Genomic DNA, 16,474 nt, shown 5'->3' on the forward strand with positions numbered 1-16,474 from the left:
AGGCTGGACTACGGAGAAGAATTCCTCCCATAGCCTTAATTGTTCATGCCGACACAGTAGCAGACGAAACTGGGCAATGGAGTCTAGTGCGTATACCCTGAGATATATTGCTTGTAGAGCAAGTCAGAACGGATGTTAGAATGAAGAAGACGAATGCGATACCTGGAGCTTGCACTAAGGCTGTTAACCCGGGACTCTTCTTGATAAAAAATAGAACTGAAGTCTTTGTGAATGGTTGACTTACACAGCACTTGCAAAGGTTCTGATCCACGTGCACTAGAACACAAGGATTGGGCGTTAAATATAGAATCTTGTAGTGATTGGCCAGCCACCAAGCCACTTCACGCCAGAGCCTTATTACTATAGCTATAAATATCTCCAGCTCTTATCACTTGCTGCTGATATCTATCATGCGGGAGGCCCACTGCATGTCAGCCTGCATGAATACCCAACAAGAGCGTGATTGACTTGCGAGGTCTTGGGCATCCATCATTCCAGGCGTTTCTTGTGAGGGCGTCCTGGCAGAAAGGGCCAGACAGTTATACAATATCACATTCATCTCCTCCATGCTATTGAATAAGTCAAAATAAACTGTATATTCTGGCCAGAATCCACTATGAACAACGTTCAAGTCGAAGAAGCATGGCGCTGATGTCCAGGCTCACAATGGAACAGATACAAGTAGCAATGTACGCCAATAACGAAGCACTCAATGTTGCTGCAATGCTCAACCAGCCAAGTCCACCCTTGGGTTCAAAGAATGTCAAAGCAATAGTTGACGGATGGAAAGGGGAGCAGAAAGCTCAGCTTGGACAACTCGCCATCAGGGGCTATTTCAAACTATCAACCTACCACGTCATAGATGACAGAATAAAACGCTACGACACTCCACGAGTCTACGAATTGCACGAAACCTTTCCAGATGGCACCAAGGCATGGAAGGGTGTTTCTCAAATGGATATCCTGGGGTAGTCCACAAAGTATCACGAGGCGGTGCTTAAATCATCGCAGAAAGTCGGCATTCCCAAGACAAGGGCCGATATTCAGACCCACAACCTTGCAAAAACAGCATTGCTGCGAAATGCAGCCAACGCAGCAATCCTTAACATGGCAGCAACCGCTTTGTTTGACATCAAAACGCTGTTTAATGGTGAGTTCCAGAAGTACTTTGTCAAGCTGGGCATCAGCGGCATGTATGGTGGTGCGGTTGCAGGGATCCAAGCCAGGATTCACCACCCTGTCTTTGGCAACGGCGCCGTGGTGGGCGTAGTTGTCAGCTCAGCTTTCGGTGTGGTAGGACTTGTAAACACCGGAGACTGGGCCCGTTTCGTGAAAAACACTGGCCTCGGTATTGTTGGCTCTGCCGGAGCCTGGGGAGGGTCACAACTTGGTGCGATGGTCCGCTTTTCTCGGTCCGATAGGAACTGTCCCGGGGGGGATGGTTGGCGGCTTCTGTGGCGGCCTTGCTGGACGCTGGACCGCAGGCGAGACGACAAACCTTGCTGAACGGAACGATTTGGAAGTCGAAGATTTATATGAAAAAGTCCAGGAACGGAATGCCAAAATGGGTCTCCGTGCGGACCCTTCCCTGACAAAGAGAGAAGTTGTGTCCAGAATCTTTGATTAGCGTGGTGACTCAGTCGCTGTTCAGATGACCGATGCAATGGCTACTGATATAGCAACGCTTCAGGAGAACCTCAGTGACTGGCAGCAGGGTGATCCCAAAGCCTTTGAAGCCTTTATTGACGGCCTGCGCAAAGCAACATCAAGCTAAAGAGGAAATAAGCACACTGCCCTGTGAGAGATAGCATTTTTGTTAGCCGTCTAAGCTTAGAGGTACTTGAGCAGTACAAGAAAGCACTGTAATAAGGAGAGATACATATATACTCCGAAATGATATTTTGCTTTAAATCAATGTGTCTTATCAAGGTATCTTACAATGGCCTTGTAAACAACCCGGAAAGTGTAGGTTGTTATGGTAACTGTCATGCTGGTAATTTGTCAATTCTCTATGGCCTACAGTAGGATGAACTATATTCCAGTCTCCTTCTGTTAAAGATTTCGCATTGGGATATCTTGAGCAGTGGTAGTCTCAACCGCTACTTCATGCCGCACATGTATCTTGGACCATTTGCTTTGCTCATGATCTGCCCAACCAGCGCCATTATCGTATAAACCGTCGGTCGAGCCTTGTAAGCTCACGCTATCGTCAAGACGCTCAAATGAGCCATCTCCGTGTATAGCTGTGATGTTCTTCCCGCGACTGGGGTTCTGTCCAATAGTAACCAGGGTAGCAAGTCTGTTCCTATCATCTGTAACGTTCGATCCTTGATCTTGTTTTGACTTGGAGGCGCTTATGATGGTAGTTATTTTCGTTAATATACGTTTCAACAGCGGTGAGCACGGCGGCATGCAGGCTGCAATGATGGCGAGGCAGATCTCGCTTGAAGATGCCAGGTTGCCGTAGAGGAGGGTTTGAGTAATGTTTTCCGAAGTTTTCAAGATTAGATACAGAACGAGACGCGCAATCGAGGCAAACACAACACTGGACCACAGACGTATTAACAGGTGAGCATTTGAGCCGAATATGGAAACTTACCTTCCACCCATGAGGAATATAGAGGTAAGGGCCCATTTCTTATCCCTACCCATCTGTAACCGCCAAACCTCACGGATTGGAAACGCGACGGTAACTAAGTCAAAGATAATATTCGGGATTGTAATTCCAATGTAGAACTTGTTTGAGTCTATGCATTTGCTCGGTACTGGGTGATCCCAGTAGCCGCGAACTGGAGTACAGGTAAATACTGTGATGCCACGAGTTAGCATATATGTCTTTTACGCCGAGATTTGGGAAAGCGGTAGGTCGCTTACTGCTGACTATTATTACGGCGATGCCCCAACCGGCCATTAAAGAGGTCATTATAAATGTGGAATAACGAATCAACGGTGATGTCGAGAAGACGCGATAGTACATAGCAAGAACTACCATTTTGGATAGAGGGCATGCGAAGCCATATGAAACCTCGACAGCAATAACGGCCTCTTGTTTAGAATGAGAATGTAATCTGTAACTGTGACTGTCCTTTGACATACCTTTAGAAAGTTAGTAAGACCGCCGTCATATTCTTCCAGGACCTTGGTGATGTTTTCTCCATAGCCAAAGTGCACAGCTGTAATGGTTAGTACTGACCAATTAATGCGAGACCGAAGGGTGCAATAGGAAACTGACCAACGCCTTCACCAATGAGAAGAGCATGGCTCGCTACCTAGCAACCGTTGGTAAAATATGATATGACTTGTCTATGGAAGGCCTACCAGTGTAGCGATAGCAGTGTATTCCGTAGTTGACCATCTGGTTTTTGTAACATATTTCGATACATATAGTCGCAAGCAAACAAAGATCGTAGCAAGCAGACTAAGTGCGGCGTGCGGGGCGATCAAGATACTGGCGAGGTTGCGATCAGAGTGGTACGTGTCGCTGTCCATTGTGACCGATGCTATGGATGCGCTGCCTGCACAGGGATGAGTTGTACGTTTCCCCGCAAGGATATATAAACAATAAGTCACCCCCTGTGCAGAGGTCCATTCAACGGTCTTATCTGGAATGTGCGAGCCAAGAGGCATACCATTCCTGGCCGTCTGAGTTACATTTCTAATGAACAACAACATGGATTAGCGTAAGCAGTAGGCCGGGTGCCACCCGTGGAGGCCCCGTCTTTTCGGCATAGTGTCTTGGCTAGTGTGTGTCAGTAACCGGGATCAGGGTAATAAGCTGGGCAAGCTATCAAACTGACATGGAGAGTCGATTTTTTGAGATTTCTTTAATTGCGTTAGAAGAAGGTGATGTGGGCTGCTGAAGAGACTGGGAGGCTCGTAACCTCTGCCAGTGAGATGACAATTATTACTTTTTCCAACACCAAGGTGTCAAGGGTCTGTTTTACGAGCTTTAATAAGGAGTAGACTAAGTGACGGGATAGGCCGGGGAACCGGATCAATATTGACTCGCCGCTTTGACGCCCAAATAGACTTCAGACTACAGCTTCTGCTAGCAGTACCTCAGATTAGCTCTGGTGAAGTAGGGCTGGGATTGGTATGGAGCCCTGTCTCATCTACAGAGATCTTTATTGTGTTTTTGCGCTTGGACGATACTGTACTTTAGAGGGCACCAGTTCGGCGGCGTTACATTAATAAATGGCTTTCTGGTATTTCCGAACTGTGCCAGACCTTACTGATGTGGATGCTCAAACTATTCTAAACTCGGACATGTCGATTCACTCCAATCACAGGACCACGCTATACATTTTCTGCCACATATGCAACACGTCGTCACTTGAGACATAGCAATATTTGGATCCTCGCGATAATTGGCCCCATATGCCCTCGTTTCTGTTTCAAGCCATATCACTTCCTGTAGACGGTACCAAGCCTCGTCTTCGTCATTGGTTCAAGGCCCGATGAAGCATGGTCGTGGATTCTGTAGATCACATTGCCAAGGTGTAAAATCGCTTGGTGATGTTTCTTTTTCTCATCCTTTTTCTTCTCTGTTAATTTGTCGTTGTCAGTCTTCTTATTATCTGCATCTTTATTGTCTCTGCCTTCATCTTGAAATTTGAGCCAGGCAAAATTGTAGATTGTGTCAGTACTATGCCTAATAATTTATGTAGGAAATCAGTCTAGTTTCGGCAGCCCCCCTTGCAAAGAATAACTATCTGAAAAGTTGAATGTCTTGAGTCTCTTGGCAGCTTTCAAAGCCCCCAAACTCAAGCGACTCACTGAAGAACACAATAAGCAGCTGGGAATATATCCTCCTGAGCCTTTTCAAATCTCTTCTGCAATGGAGTGTTAGTCAAGCTGTACAGCCGAGCTTCTATACAGATTTCCCAAAGGACATTTCGACCTTAGATCCAGCTTCATTAAACGAGAAATGACTGTGGTAGGGGTCATATTTTATATGGCTTATACTCAGCTACTTCTTTATGCTGTCCTTGCTGTACTAGTGGCTTCTTTTAGTACTTTCTAGCACTGAGCAAGCGATTGGGACATCAGCCTGCAACTATGGGCCACTTGCAAACTATTGCACACCTAGTTGACGATTGGACTCCAAGGGAGAATAGATGTATTTACTGGGGAGATAAAGGGGAAAACTCAACAAGTGCAGTCTGCCATACAGGGACAGCCTGTAAACTTGAGACTTTAAGCCAGATCTTGCCTGATGCGATGTATGCTAGCTAGCCCTCCCCTACAGGTAGACAATAAGTGCTTCCGATGCTTTAAGATCTGTAACAAGCTTTCCCTTCTTAACATTGAAAGTCTCAAACCTCTGAGCACCTTTAAGATCACAGTTCTGGTTAGAAAAGTATTGTCCTGAAGTAGATAAAAATTTAGTAAACTGTTAATGTGGCTTAGCATGAGCGCTTACCTGCAATACTGGGCTCAAGATCCGGATTAGTCTGTTTGAGGGGAACTAGAGTCTCGCTGCTTGGGCCAGTCATGCGAAGCGCTTTTACAACACCGCTTTTGAGACCAGTGACTGTGAAGCTTGTAGTGGAGCGAGAGCCAATACCCGAGTAGTAATCGGTGTTGACAAAGATAAGCTTGGACGGCTTGCCCTTTCGATAGATGATGTACTGCGCGTATCGGTCGCTGCCGTTGTCACTTGCCACGATGTGATCGCCATCTGCTGTAGCAAGAGCTCCGAAGTAGGCGCCGTAGAAATTAGCGTTCAGTTGATCGCTTCGCCACCAGTTAAAGAAAGCTTCGAGTTACGTTATTTTGTGCACAGAGAACGTTTCATGCCCTTTTATGAATTTACCTCGATTGATAGTTCCCTGATGGTAGAATAGTCGCTGAGTCCCAATAGACAAAGCACGTAAGGTCTTGTCGACGGTTTGGATGGCAGAACCGAAAGTTGCGTCCATTTCGTAGTCTAATCCATGGAAGCCCGTCTCACCTTAAATATGCAAGTTAATCATATGAGGAATAATAAAAGCCCCCAAGGTTGGTTATCTACTTACCAATGATGTATGGCCTGCCGACAGACCTGGCGGTTGAGATGGGCAGAAGGTTCAGGTCCTCAGCTGTTCTCTGATGTGACATCTCGACATCCAGATCGTTTACTGACGCGTTTGAGAAAGCATACAAATGTCCATTGTATACCTTTGTCGCTGCCCTGACAGTCTTGTTATAAGCCTCGTTGACCAGATAAGGTAAGTTGGGCCACCCGGGTTCTATCTGGAAAGGAATTGCATATCCACCGCCGGCAAGGATGGGAAGAGGGCTCTTCCAATGGTTCGCAAAGACCTGTGCCCATTCATTTTCATTGGCCCCTTCCCGTGTCTCGTTCCACGGGGCTTGAGCAACAGGGTACTGCTAGTATTTATAAAATACTGAACACGAAAATTAGCAGGAATAGTCTTGCCCATTCGGTCGTCGAGGGACTTACGGTCAGGCTCGTTGCCGAGTTCGATCGCCCAAATATTGTTGGCTGCTTTGGACTTCGCCATAGAAGCCGCGACGAACGTGGTGGTTCTGTTGTTTAAACCCCGATTAAGTCCTGGGAGAATCAGAAACGCGCCTAACAGTACAATAATTGGTTACCCAAGATTGTTTCAGCTCCAAACGACTCTAACAACGTGTAATCAGTATTGAAGGTCACGGCACATTATCAGATGAACTAACTGATTAAATCGAAGAACTTTGGCCTATATGCCAGGCTCATCGGAGCATCTAGTGGATCGTCGACCTTGTACGAGACGTAGCCTTTGAAGTCAGCTTCGTATGCTGCCCTATCCTGCGTTGTCCCTCCGATTCGAATAGGTATCTTTTTATTATAGAGCTTGTTGAAGTGACTTAGACAAGGAAGGGTTAAGGAGATGTTAGTCGCGTATAAAGGCCACATGAAAAATTCGAACCTGCTAAACGAACTTAGCCCAGACACGGTTTACTTGAACATGGGAAATTTACGATACTCCTACTGGTGAGGCGTCCAGTGGGAACGCGCTTTCTGGTAGAGTCCCAGGTACAGCATAGTTTGGAGCCGCATTTGCGACGCTAACTAAACTGAGAAGCTTCAAGTACTGAGAGATGCCTATTTTAACAAGTGATATGAGGTCTGTCATTTGAATCGGCATGCAAAGTTCCAATTGTCGGAAGGTCTCTACTTTTAAATAACCATATGGCACAAGCTAAATGATCCACAGCTACAATGACTACATTGGCTTGAGACGCCCCGTCTTTGTCCGTTCCTTTATACTGTGGGGCTAGGCTGTTCTTCGTTCAGCCTCGTTTCACTCTCGCTTAGCTTCGTTCTTCGTCTGATTGATCAAGAACCGTCGGTGCATCTCTTTCCGGGACGTGCAGTGCCTGGGGAGATTGTGATCACTGCAAAATAATCCCGAGGCGATTACTAACTCTAAGGGCGTTCGGTAAATCTCATAACGAGCACAAATAAGTCTGTGATTGAGCATTGGGTCTTTCGCATGTCCCTACCAACACCTCTCTTACCGCTTCCTTGTCTTACCCTACGTTATTCACAATGGCTGCTGAAACTGCTAGACCTGGAGGCTCAGACTCATACCAATGCCTTCATTCGTTTTCGATTCAAACGTCCCGAACGTCCAGGCGCCAAAATGATGTTTACGTACTCGGAAAGCTATGAAGACACCCCGGTGCTAATCCCGTACCTCCGCCGGAAGGGGATTCGGACCGACACAACAAAGTCTTTGATTGGACCGCAAGACATTTACAACCTCCAGGGCCAAGAAGGGAACTTGCGTTTGGGTTACTATGAGGGCGAGGATGAAGAGGAAGTCTATATGCCTTTCCATTGGAGAACCTTCAGATTTTTGAGACTTTGCATCTGGGCGGGCTCTTCTGGCCTGACGTTACGTGGAATTGATATTGAGACGGTCCATTATCCTTTCGAGGTACTCAGATATTAGTACCGGCCCGAAAGATACAGATGTTCAGGCTCTGTACGATACAAGTATACGAACACTGCAAAACTTCATGCACGACTGCTATGAGGATTGTCCATTCTACGAACAACTTCAGTACGCTATGGATACACGGAGTTCGTGTCTGTTCACATACTATATTTCTGGTGATGATCGTCTGGCCAGACAGGCGATAACACAGCTCCACAACCCTTTTCAACCTCGCATCGGACTTACAGCAAGCCGAGCCCCTTCAAGCCAACTCCTTCCGAGGAGGCCAAGTCATTGAGAGCCATCAGCAGGAATTTACATTAGCGACGTGCGGCCAAGCTACTTACGTCATCTAAAACTGTAGCATGCTCTTCAGTAAAGACTTGCGCTCGCTCATTAAAGTACGGAGCAGACAAAACCGAATTACCGTTCAAGTCGGACACAAATGTGTTTGTGCTCATGAAGTTGGTCGCACAGTAGCGCGAATATGCTAGATTAGTGACTGTGTTCGATAATGGATTAGCGTCAGTCAATATCTCGGGGTCCTCGGAACGCGGCGACCGCACGGCGGAAAGAAATACGGATCCCGACGGAACTGTTCCAACATCTTGAAAGGAGACAAGAATTGCGCCGATTGGTGCATGCGTAATTAAGTTATTGTAGGGCTGCTAGCGTGTTCCACTTAAGTATGTAGGGTGATGGCATGTGGATTAAGGGGAATTGTGTGCTATTCATCACATCATTACCTTGACGGTAATAAATAACCTTCTACCAACCTTATTTTAGCTTTGAGATAACTCGCATACTTCTTCCTACTGTGTGCCAACGATTAGCACTCACTTATCCAATTTATGTTAATTCCCAATTATATTTTCTTATACCATTCTCAATTCATCTGTTGCCAGTACCTGTCAAACTTGGAAGCCATCCTAACATGGCGAACACACCACCAGAGAAGCCCGCCCTCGTCAGAATCCTCCAAGACCGAGGAGGGCCAGGCAACCATCAAGATGAGCAGCCTAAGAAGGTTTCATCTGCTAAGTCATTGTTTGTCAGTAGAATCCCACCCCTGTCCTTCATCTACCAGACAAAGTAGAGTTCAGAAATATTGATGTATTCTCCTCTAGCGAGTCTTTGCATACGGAAGCACGACGGATTACGTTCTGCAAGCGATCGGCTTAATTGGGGCTATTGTATCTGGCATTGCGCTCGCGATGGTTAATGTCGTTCTCGGACAATTTATCTCTCTTCTCACTGATTTCACCACCACTGGTAACGTTCCTGACGGCTTCATGCCTGCCGTACGAAAGACCGCGTGAGTGCCAAGGTTACTGTTTGACTGAAAGATAGCTAATACGACTAGCGTAAACTTTGTCTATATCGGCATTGTGCGATTTGTATCGACCTATCTTTATGCCTCTCTTCTCACCTATGTTGCATATCACTTGACTCGCAACGTTCGACGTACCTATCTCAAGGCCGCTTTTAGCCAGGAAATCGCATTCTTTGATCGCGGTATGACCGGATCAGTTGCAATGCAAGCCACATCAAATGGCAAACTTATCCAATCAGGCATAGCGGAGAAAATGGGTATCTTCGTCCAGTCGGTTGCTACATTTGTTGCTGCATTTGCCATTGCGTTCATCAGCCATTGGAAACTGACGCTCATCCTATTGTGTCTTGTTCCAGCACTCCTTCTAACGGTTGGCACCCTTTCTGTTCCCGATGCCAAGATTGAAACCCGAATTTTGAAGATTCAGGCCATGGCAGGTGGTTATGCCGAAAGTATCTTGGCAGGCATTCGCACTATTCATGCTTTTAGTCTTCGAACACGAGTAGTCGCCAAATTCGATACATACCTCGACGATGTCCTTCGGGAAGGAAAGAAGAAGAATCTTCTCTACGGTGTAATGTTTGGTGGAGAGTACTTCATCATGATCGCTGGCATGGGCTTGGCTTTCTGGCAGGGAATTGGCATGATTACTAGAGGCGAAGTAACAAATATTGGTAAAGTGTTTACGTATGTGGTTTTACTATTCATCTCCGGAGACGTTGCAGCGCGGACTGACTATGATAAACAGAGTCCTTTTTTCGGTTGTCATCGCCGCAAGTACTATCAGCACCATTGCTCCTCATTTCGTCGTCTTTGGGCGTGCCGCATCAGCAGCGGCTGAATTGTTTACGCTTGTCGATCGAGAATCCGAAATCAACCCCTTTGACGAATCAGGAGATAAAATTGAGGCCCCTATTGGTGTCATTAACCTCCAGAGTATAGAATTTGCTTACCCCACACGTCCGAACACCCGCGTCCTGCAGGAATTTACCTTGAATATACCTGCAGGCAAAGTCACTGCTCTTGTTGTAAGTAAAGCTCAATGTGGCAATGATACAGGAACACGAAAATAACATGTTTGTAGGGACCTAGTGGCTCAGGGAAAAGTACTATCATTGGACTTCTTGAGAGATGGTATAACCCCAATGCGGGATCCATCACTTTAGATGGCAAGGATATCAAGGAACTGAACCTGTCATGGCTACGCACCAATGTTCGTCTTGTTCAACAAGTATGGATATTTTCTAGCTCAACATGGGCTGCCGTTAACTGCAGGACTAACATCTGCTAGGAACCTGTGCTTTTCAACGGAACCGTCTTTGAAAACATTGTCAACGGCCTAGTCGGAACACCGTGGCAAAACTCTTCACGTGAAGAGCAAATGACCAAGGTTCAAAAGGCAGCCACTACTGCATTTGCCCACGAGTTCATCAAAACCCTACCGAATGGTTATGACACACGGATCGGTGAAAGAGGCGGTCTTCTTTCTGGTGGTCAGAAGCAGAGGATAGCAATTGCCCGAAGCATTATTTCCGATCCCAAAATCCTGCTACTTGACGAAGCTACCAGTGCATTAGATCCTCATGCGGAAGGTGTTGTGCAGCAGGCGTTAGATAACGCGTCACGAAATCGTACGACTATTGTGATTGCTCACAAGCTGGCAACCATTCGAAACGCCGATAACATTGTTGTAATGTCGAAAGGAAGGATTATGGAACAGGGAAAACACCATGACCTTGTACAAAAGAACGGAATTTACGCTATGCTAGTGCGAGCTCAAGACCTTTCTCCTCATCCAACTCAAACCAGGGCAAGCCAAGAAAAGGAAGATAGCAGTTCGACAATGGGCGATGATGTTGAACCCATCCAATCACTTGCTAAGATGGAGACATTCGAGGCTGAGCATGCTGAAATGATGAAGAATCGGGAAGATCATGATCAGTTCAAACACCTCGGCCTCATTCACAGCATTCTCAGACTTGTTGCTCTAACACCTGAGCTGAAGTTCTGGTACGCTATTACCGTGATAGCATGCACTGCTGGAGGTAATTCACACAATTCCCTGAACGCCTTTAAAGTCAAAATGCTAAATGCTAAATGCCTATAGCCGCTGTTTACCCTGGACAGGCTGTGTTGCTTGGAAAGATCATGGGCGTCTTTTCTAGCCCAGATATACAGTCACGCGGAAACTTCATTTCACTCATGTTCTTTGTGCTGGCGCTGGGCTGTCTTGTTGTCTTTTTTGTGCTGGGTTGGTCCACAAATGTCATTGCCCAGGTAAGTGGATTTACTCCTATTGTTTATGAATTTGTCTGACATCATCTAATTTGATAGACATTAAACATCAAGCTTCGTAGAGAGATGCTTGATCTTGTTCTTCGACAGGACCTGCGATTTTTCGATAGACCCGAGAATACCGTTGGCGCTCTAATTAGTCGACTTGACTCTTACCCCCAGGCCGTGCTTGAGCTCATGGGTTTTAATGTGGCGCTGATGGTACTTTCAGCTATCAATATTGTTGCGTCAGCCGTCCTCGCACTGGTAGTTTCATGGAAGCTAGGCCTCGTGGGAGTATTCGCTGGCATGCCACCTATGATCTTATCCGGTTATGCACGTATAAGACTGGAGACAAAGATGGATTCCGATATGGGCAAGAGATTCTCTGCCAGCTCTGCTATGGCGTCTGAATCTGTCACAGCTATTCGAACGGTCTCGTCTCTAGCCATCGAAGAAATTATTCTGGAGAAATATACACATGAGCTAGATGAGGCTATCCGGCAAACAGCACCGTCTATGTTTCATATGATGATTTGGTTTTCTTTTACTCAGTCCGTGGAGTATTTTGTTTTGGCTCTTGGATTTTGGTAAGTCTTGATTATCACCTACATTCTGTGCACTTTCTCATCAATCCGCAGGTGGGGTTCTAAGCTTATCTACAACGGCGAAATCAATTTTTACCAATTAATGGTTTCTTTCATGGGTGTCTATTTTTCTGGACAGGCATCAGCACAGATGTTCAGCTTTGCGAGCAGTAAGGACTTCTCTTAGCCCCATCAGCCACCTATACTAAACTGTTTCAAGGCTTCACCAAGGCAAACCAAGCGGCCAACTACTTCTTCTGGCTTTCTGAGCTTGAACCGACAATTCGCGAGACACAAGAAAACAAGGAAAAGGGGCCTCCAAATGGCTGCACGTCGTATGGCTTCAATGACATACAATTTTCGTACCCTCTGGCTCCAGATAACCGTGTCCTTAAAGGGGTTTCTCTTGAGGTAAGGCTCATGTTCCTTTTATAACCTAACATCTTGGTTTACTAACTACCTATCTTCAGATCAATGCAGGCGAGTTTGTCGCCTTTGTTGGTGCTTCAGGTTGTGGTAAAAGCACAATGATCTCTCTACTCGAGAGATATTATGACCCAATTAGTGGTACTATCACAATTGATGATTCTGCTTCACTTTCCTCGATCAACCCGTTGATATACCGGAGACACGTTTCGCTTGTACAGCAGGAGCCTATGCTTTTCCCGGGGTCTATCAGGGAAAACATATCCCAGGGGTTGGACATCGATGGCTCCGACCCAGTTCCAGATGCAGTGCTTGAGGAAGCTTGCCGGGCCGCCAATGCGTGGGACTTTGTCTCTTCGTTGCCCGAAGGTCTCGATACGCCCTGCGGCAATAGTGGTAGCCAGCTGTCTGGTGGGCAACGTCAGCGTATAGCGATTGCCAGAGCACTAGTGCGAAAGCCTAATGTTATCTTGCTAGATGAGGCGACAAGTGCACTCGACACTGAGTCTGAACGCATTGTACAAGCTGCTCTGATGGAAGCTGCCTCTACTGGTAATCGAATCACGGTGGCTGTCGCACATAGGTTGTCTACCGTCCGAGAGGCTGACCGTATCTTTGTCTTCTATGGGGGCCGAATTGTAGAGACTGGTACACACAGCGAGATGATTACACGAAACGGTATGTATGCCAAGATGTGCGAAGCCCAGAAGCTTGATCAAAGTACATGAAAGAAGGAGTCGGGATTATAAGAAGTATTGTATATATAGCCTAAGTTAGTAGTTAGTATCTGGTTGCACTTATTAAAACTTATTCTAGAAACGTACACAATAGGCAATTGTGCATGCAAAGCCGGGTTAAGGAAGCTTAAAAGAAAAAGGCTCAAAGGGAAGAGATAAATTAAAGTAAAAGAGGCCTTTACCTTACTTATACTAACTCAGTCAGTATTAACTTATATCTTTACTATACTATAATATTCCTCTTCTTATAGCTAAAACTTTAAGTCTATAAACTGATAAACACCTGAACCTACTGTAATGAGATTTTCAGAACTAGGCATCTTTACTATTGCCCTCGAGTTAGGCGGCACCTTAACTTGCAGATTAAAGCCTTTAGCTTTCTTCACAGACCAACTGACTTCCACCATGCCATAAGGTCCCAGATGCTTAGCATTAGCTGATGTGATTCCACCACCTGGGATAGGTGCAACTGCAACAGTTTCATAGCCCGAGTTGTCTTTATCTGGTGCTAATCCGCCAACAGTCTCATGCAAGAATTGCGCCACGGAACCATACGCGTAATGATTGAAGCTGGTCATCTCTCCAGGATTCAATTGCCTATCCGGAAGCATGCTATCCCAACGCTCCCAGATCGTGGTAGCGCCCATATCAACTTGGTACAGCCAAGAGGGAACCTTTGTTTGGAGGAGGATGCGATAAATGTCTTCCGTTGCATTGATGGATCTTAATGCGTCGCTGAGAGCTGGTGTGCCTGCGAAGCCCGTTCCAATGAGGTAATCATTGGCTGCTACGATATTCTGCAGCGTTTTAGCTGCAGTACGTTTCTTGTCCTTCCAACAGCCCGAATGAGATGGCGAGAGAGTAAGCCGTTTGCGTACGGTTTGCCAGCGCTCCTTCAACATTCACCCAGGCCTTTTGGAACTGGGCCTTTAAGTTCTTATACTGGCTTACGTATTTCTCTCATAGAGCTGTTTGTCCGAGCGAAGCAGTGATCTCAGACATAACCTCCGTCATACGTACCAAGTAGGCATCTGCAACCAGGAACTTGTGAGTCGTGGCCTGTCCAGGGTCGTCAGGCGGAGACTTTTAGTCAAGCCAGTCACCGTACTAGAAGGTCTGGCGATTCCAAAGTCCAGCCTCATTCCGATAGATGCCTTTATCTAGCCATTCGACACCTTGCGCAAGATGTTCTTGAAGAAGACCCTTATCACCAAAGGATTGGTAAATGTTCCAAGGATTACCTACAGCCACATCGCCCCAAACAGCAGTAGCAATAGGCTGATTAGTAGGCCCTTGAAGCATTAGGGTGTACTATCAAGGTACCATGCTACCATCTGAAGCCGCCTCACTCGCGAGATCCCTGTGCCATCCTCGCCAGAATCCAGCAGTATTGTAGAGGTAATTTGCCGTAGGTCCAAAGAAATGTGCATCACCTATCCACCCAAGATGCTCATCTCTTTGGAGGCAGTCCATCAGAATGGACAGGAAATTCCCTTTCATAGACCAGCGAACATTAGAGTGTAGTTGGTTCAGGGCATGGTTGGAACACTCGAACCAGCCAGTCTCCTCGAGATCCGTGTGTACCACGACAGCCTTGATGGATCCCCTCAATGACCTGTTCTTGGGCCAGCCATCGACCTGAACGTACCTAAAGCCATAGAAAGTTAACTTAGGTTCCCAAGTAATTGGACCATCTCCAGCGAGTATGATGGTATCGGTTGCCTTTGCTGTACGTAGTGGCTTCAAGGCTAGCTCGCCATCCACCAATACCTCTGCGTGGTGAAACGTGATGTTCGTATTAGCGGGCCCATCGACCTGAACCCGGAGCCAGCCTACGAGATTTTGTCCGAAATCAATAATTGTCTTTCCCGACGGGGACCTGAGTATCCGCTGGGCTTCCTTTTCCTCTATCCTTCGGATCCCGGGCTGATCAGGCGGAGTGAGCTTTCCCTTGAGAGATGGGAGCGTGCGAACCCTACCCCATGTATTTACCTTTGTGTTAAAGGCTGCCGTTGACCACCCCCGAATTTGTTTTGCGAGTCTAGCCTCATAGGTCTCGCCATCATAAATTTCGCCCGAGACGACAGGTCCTCCGCTCGCCCGCCAGTCCCTGTCAGTGCCGAATGTGATCTTTTTACCATCTTCAAGGGTAACAACAAGCTTGCTGAGAAGTCCAATTAAGTCGCCGTAATTGTTTCTGACACTTTCTGGTCCTAGCCGGCCGAGAAACCATCCTTCTCCTACAACCACTCCAATGGCGTTCTTCCCAGCTGTTAAAAGACTCGTCACATCGTATGAGTCATAGACATGGCGGTGGTTGTACGACTGCCATCCGGGCGCAACAAGATCGCCAACCCTCTTCCCGTTGATCTCAGCCTTGCAGAAGCAATAGCCTGAGGGATCTGGAAGTCGCGACGGAAGTATAAAGGCCGTTTGGCGGTGTTGTTAGATTGGTCAAAGATGTCGGCTGTAATCGGGACTGCTCCAACCCAACTACCCTCCGTAAGGAGTCCCGTCTCCACATTGACCCAGTCAGACCAAGGGGTAGACAGCCCGTCGATGCCATGATCGCGCACACGTACAGTTGCAGCCTCTGACTCGCCGAGTTCCTCATCGGGCCACGGTACGTAGAGCGAGTTGGAGGAGTTGAAGGAGAAAAGAGCTGTTTTATCGACCTTGGGTCCATTGCGCGCAACTTCTATGTCGTAGGCGCTTTGCTCCCAATCAGACACAGTGCCTTCAAACCTCCAGGTAATACGAGGCTTCGTCCCGGCAATTCCGAAGGCCTGGCGGTGATGTTCAAAGAAAACTGTCGAAATTGCAAGATCTGCCATCCTCGTTAGGCTTAGATAGGTAAGCGAAAAGCCAGAAAGAAGATGCTTAGATGGTCGTAGCTCTGGAGCAAATTAAGTCTTCTTTGAGCACTGCAGCTCTTTTAAAGTCCATCACACGAGCTTTATGGATCGGTGGAAGATGACCCGAGACGAATATCTGCTGACCCTTGTATAGAAGCATAGCAAAAACTTTACATGGAAGTGCCAGACATAATCCTCTACCCCGGACTGGGCTTGCCAATAGACGCGGGGGAAATCAGCGGCCCATGCATGCTACATAATGAGGGGAACAGCAAGCCTCAAGGATTAGCTAGTGAAAAGACGAAGGGCTTTCGCTATGTGTTAGTCCGGCACT

The 16,474-nt window shown here is 46.8% G+C and overlaps 6 protein-coding genes across 6 annotated transcripts; 3 read left to right on the forward strand and 3 right to left on the reverse strand.

Annotated features, from left to right (window-relative positions):
• Positions 1-666: 666 nt before the first annotated feature.
• Positions 667-1,774, forward strand: FPSE_05708 (uncharacterized protein; the record flags this gene model as incomplete). The annotated part of the gene is made up of 3 exons (XM_009258826.1): positions 667-945; positions 1,012-1,398; positions 1,691-1,774. 3 exons carry the CDS (start codon positions 667-669, stop codon positions 1,772-1,774), a joined length of 750 nt encoding a protein of 249 aa, XP_009257101.1.
• Positions 1,775-2,052: 278 nt separating this feature from the next.
• Positions 2,053-3,489, reverse strand: FPSE_05709 (uncharacterized protein; the record flags this gene model as incomplete). Its single annotated transcript, XM_009258827.1, has 6 exons — positions 2,053-2,545; positions 2,600-2,807; positions 2,875-3,043; positions 3,097-3,173; positions 3,233-3,269; positions 3,319-3,489. 6 exons carry the CDS (start codon positions 3,487-3,489, stop codon positions 2,053-2,055), a joined length of 1,155 nt encoding a protein of 384 aa, XP_009257102.1.
• Positions 3,490-4,404: 915 nt separating this feature from the next.
• On the reverse strand, positions 4,405-6,506 carry FPSE_05710 (uncharacterized protein; the record flags this gene model as incomplete). The annotated part of the gene is made up of 7 exons (XM_009258828.1): positions 4,405-4,651; positions 4,777-4,854; positions 5,247-5,367; positions 5,423-5,758; positions 5,816-5,953; positions 6,018-6,353; positions 6,446-6,506. 7 exons carry the CDS (start codon positions 6,504-6,506, stop codon positions 4,405-4,407), a joined length of 1,317 nt encoding a protein of 438 aa, XP_009257103.1.
• A 1,125-nt stretch (positions 6,507-7,631) lies between these two features.
• Positions 7,632-8,226, forward strand: FPSE_05711 (uncharacterized protein; the record flags this gene model as incomplete). Its single annotated transcript, XM_009258829.1, has 2 exons — positions 7,632-7,928; positions 7,972-8,226. The coding sequence occupies 2 exons, from the start codon at positions 7,632-7,634 to the stop codon at positions 8,224-8,226; spliced, it is 552 nt and encodes a 183-aa protein (XP_009257104.1).
• A 636-nt stretch (positions 8,227-8,862) lies between these two features.
• On the forward strand, positions 8,863-13,276 carry FPSE_05712 (uncharacterized protein; the record flags this gene model as incomplete). Its single annotated transcript, XM_009258830.1, has 11 exons — positions 8,863-8,979; positions 9,056-9,243; positions 9,292-9,948; positions 10,010-10,289; positions 10,346-10,492; positions 10,553-11,306; positions 11,369-11,538; positions 11,596-12,125; positions 12,177-12,292; positions 12,343-12,533; positions 12,593-13,276. 11 exons carry the CDS (start codon positions 8,863-8,865, stop codon positions 13,274-13,276), a joined length of 3,834 nt encoding a protein of 1,277 aa, XP_009257105.1.
• A 192-nt stretch (positions 13,277-13,468) lies between these two features.
• On the reverse strand, positions 13,469-16,119 carry FPSE_05713 (uncharacterized protein; the record flags this gene model as incomplete). Its single annotated transcript, XM_009258831.1, has 4 exons — positions 13,469-13,477; positions 13,684-14,082; positions 14,609-15,555; positions 15,609-16,119. 4 exons carry the CDS (start codon positions 16,117-16,119, stop codon positions 13,469-13,471), a joined length of 1,866 nt encoding a protein of 621 aa, XP_009257106.1.
• Between the last annotated feature and the right edge of the window lie 355 nt (positions 16,120-16,474).

Source organism: Fusarium pseudograminearum, chromosome 1, assembly GCF_000303195.2.
Source record: "Fusarium pseudograminearum CS3096 chromosome 1, whole genome shotgun sequence".
Taxonomy (NCBI): domain Eukaryota; kingdom Fungi; phylum Ascomycota; class Sordariomycetes; order Hypocreales; family Nectriaceae; genus Fusarium; species Fusarium pseudograminearum.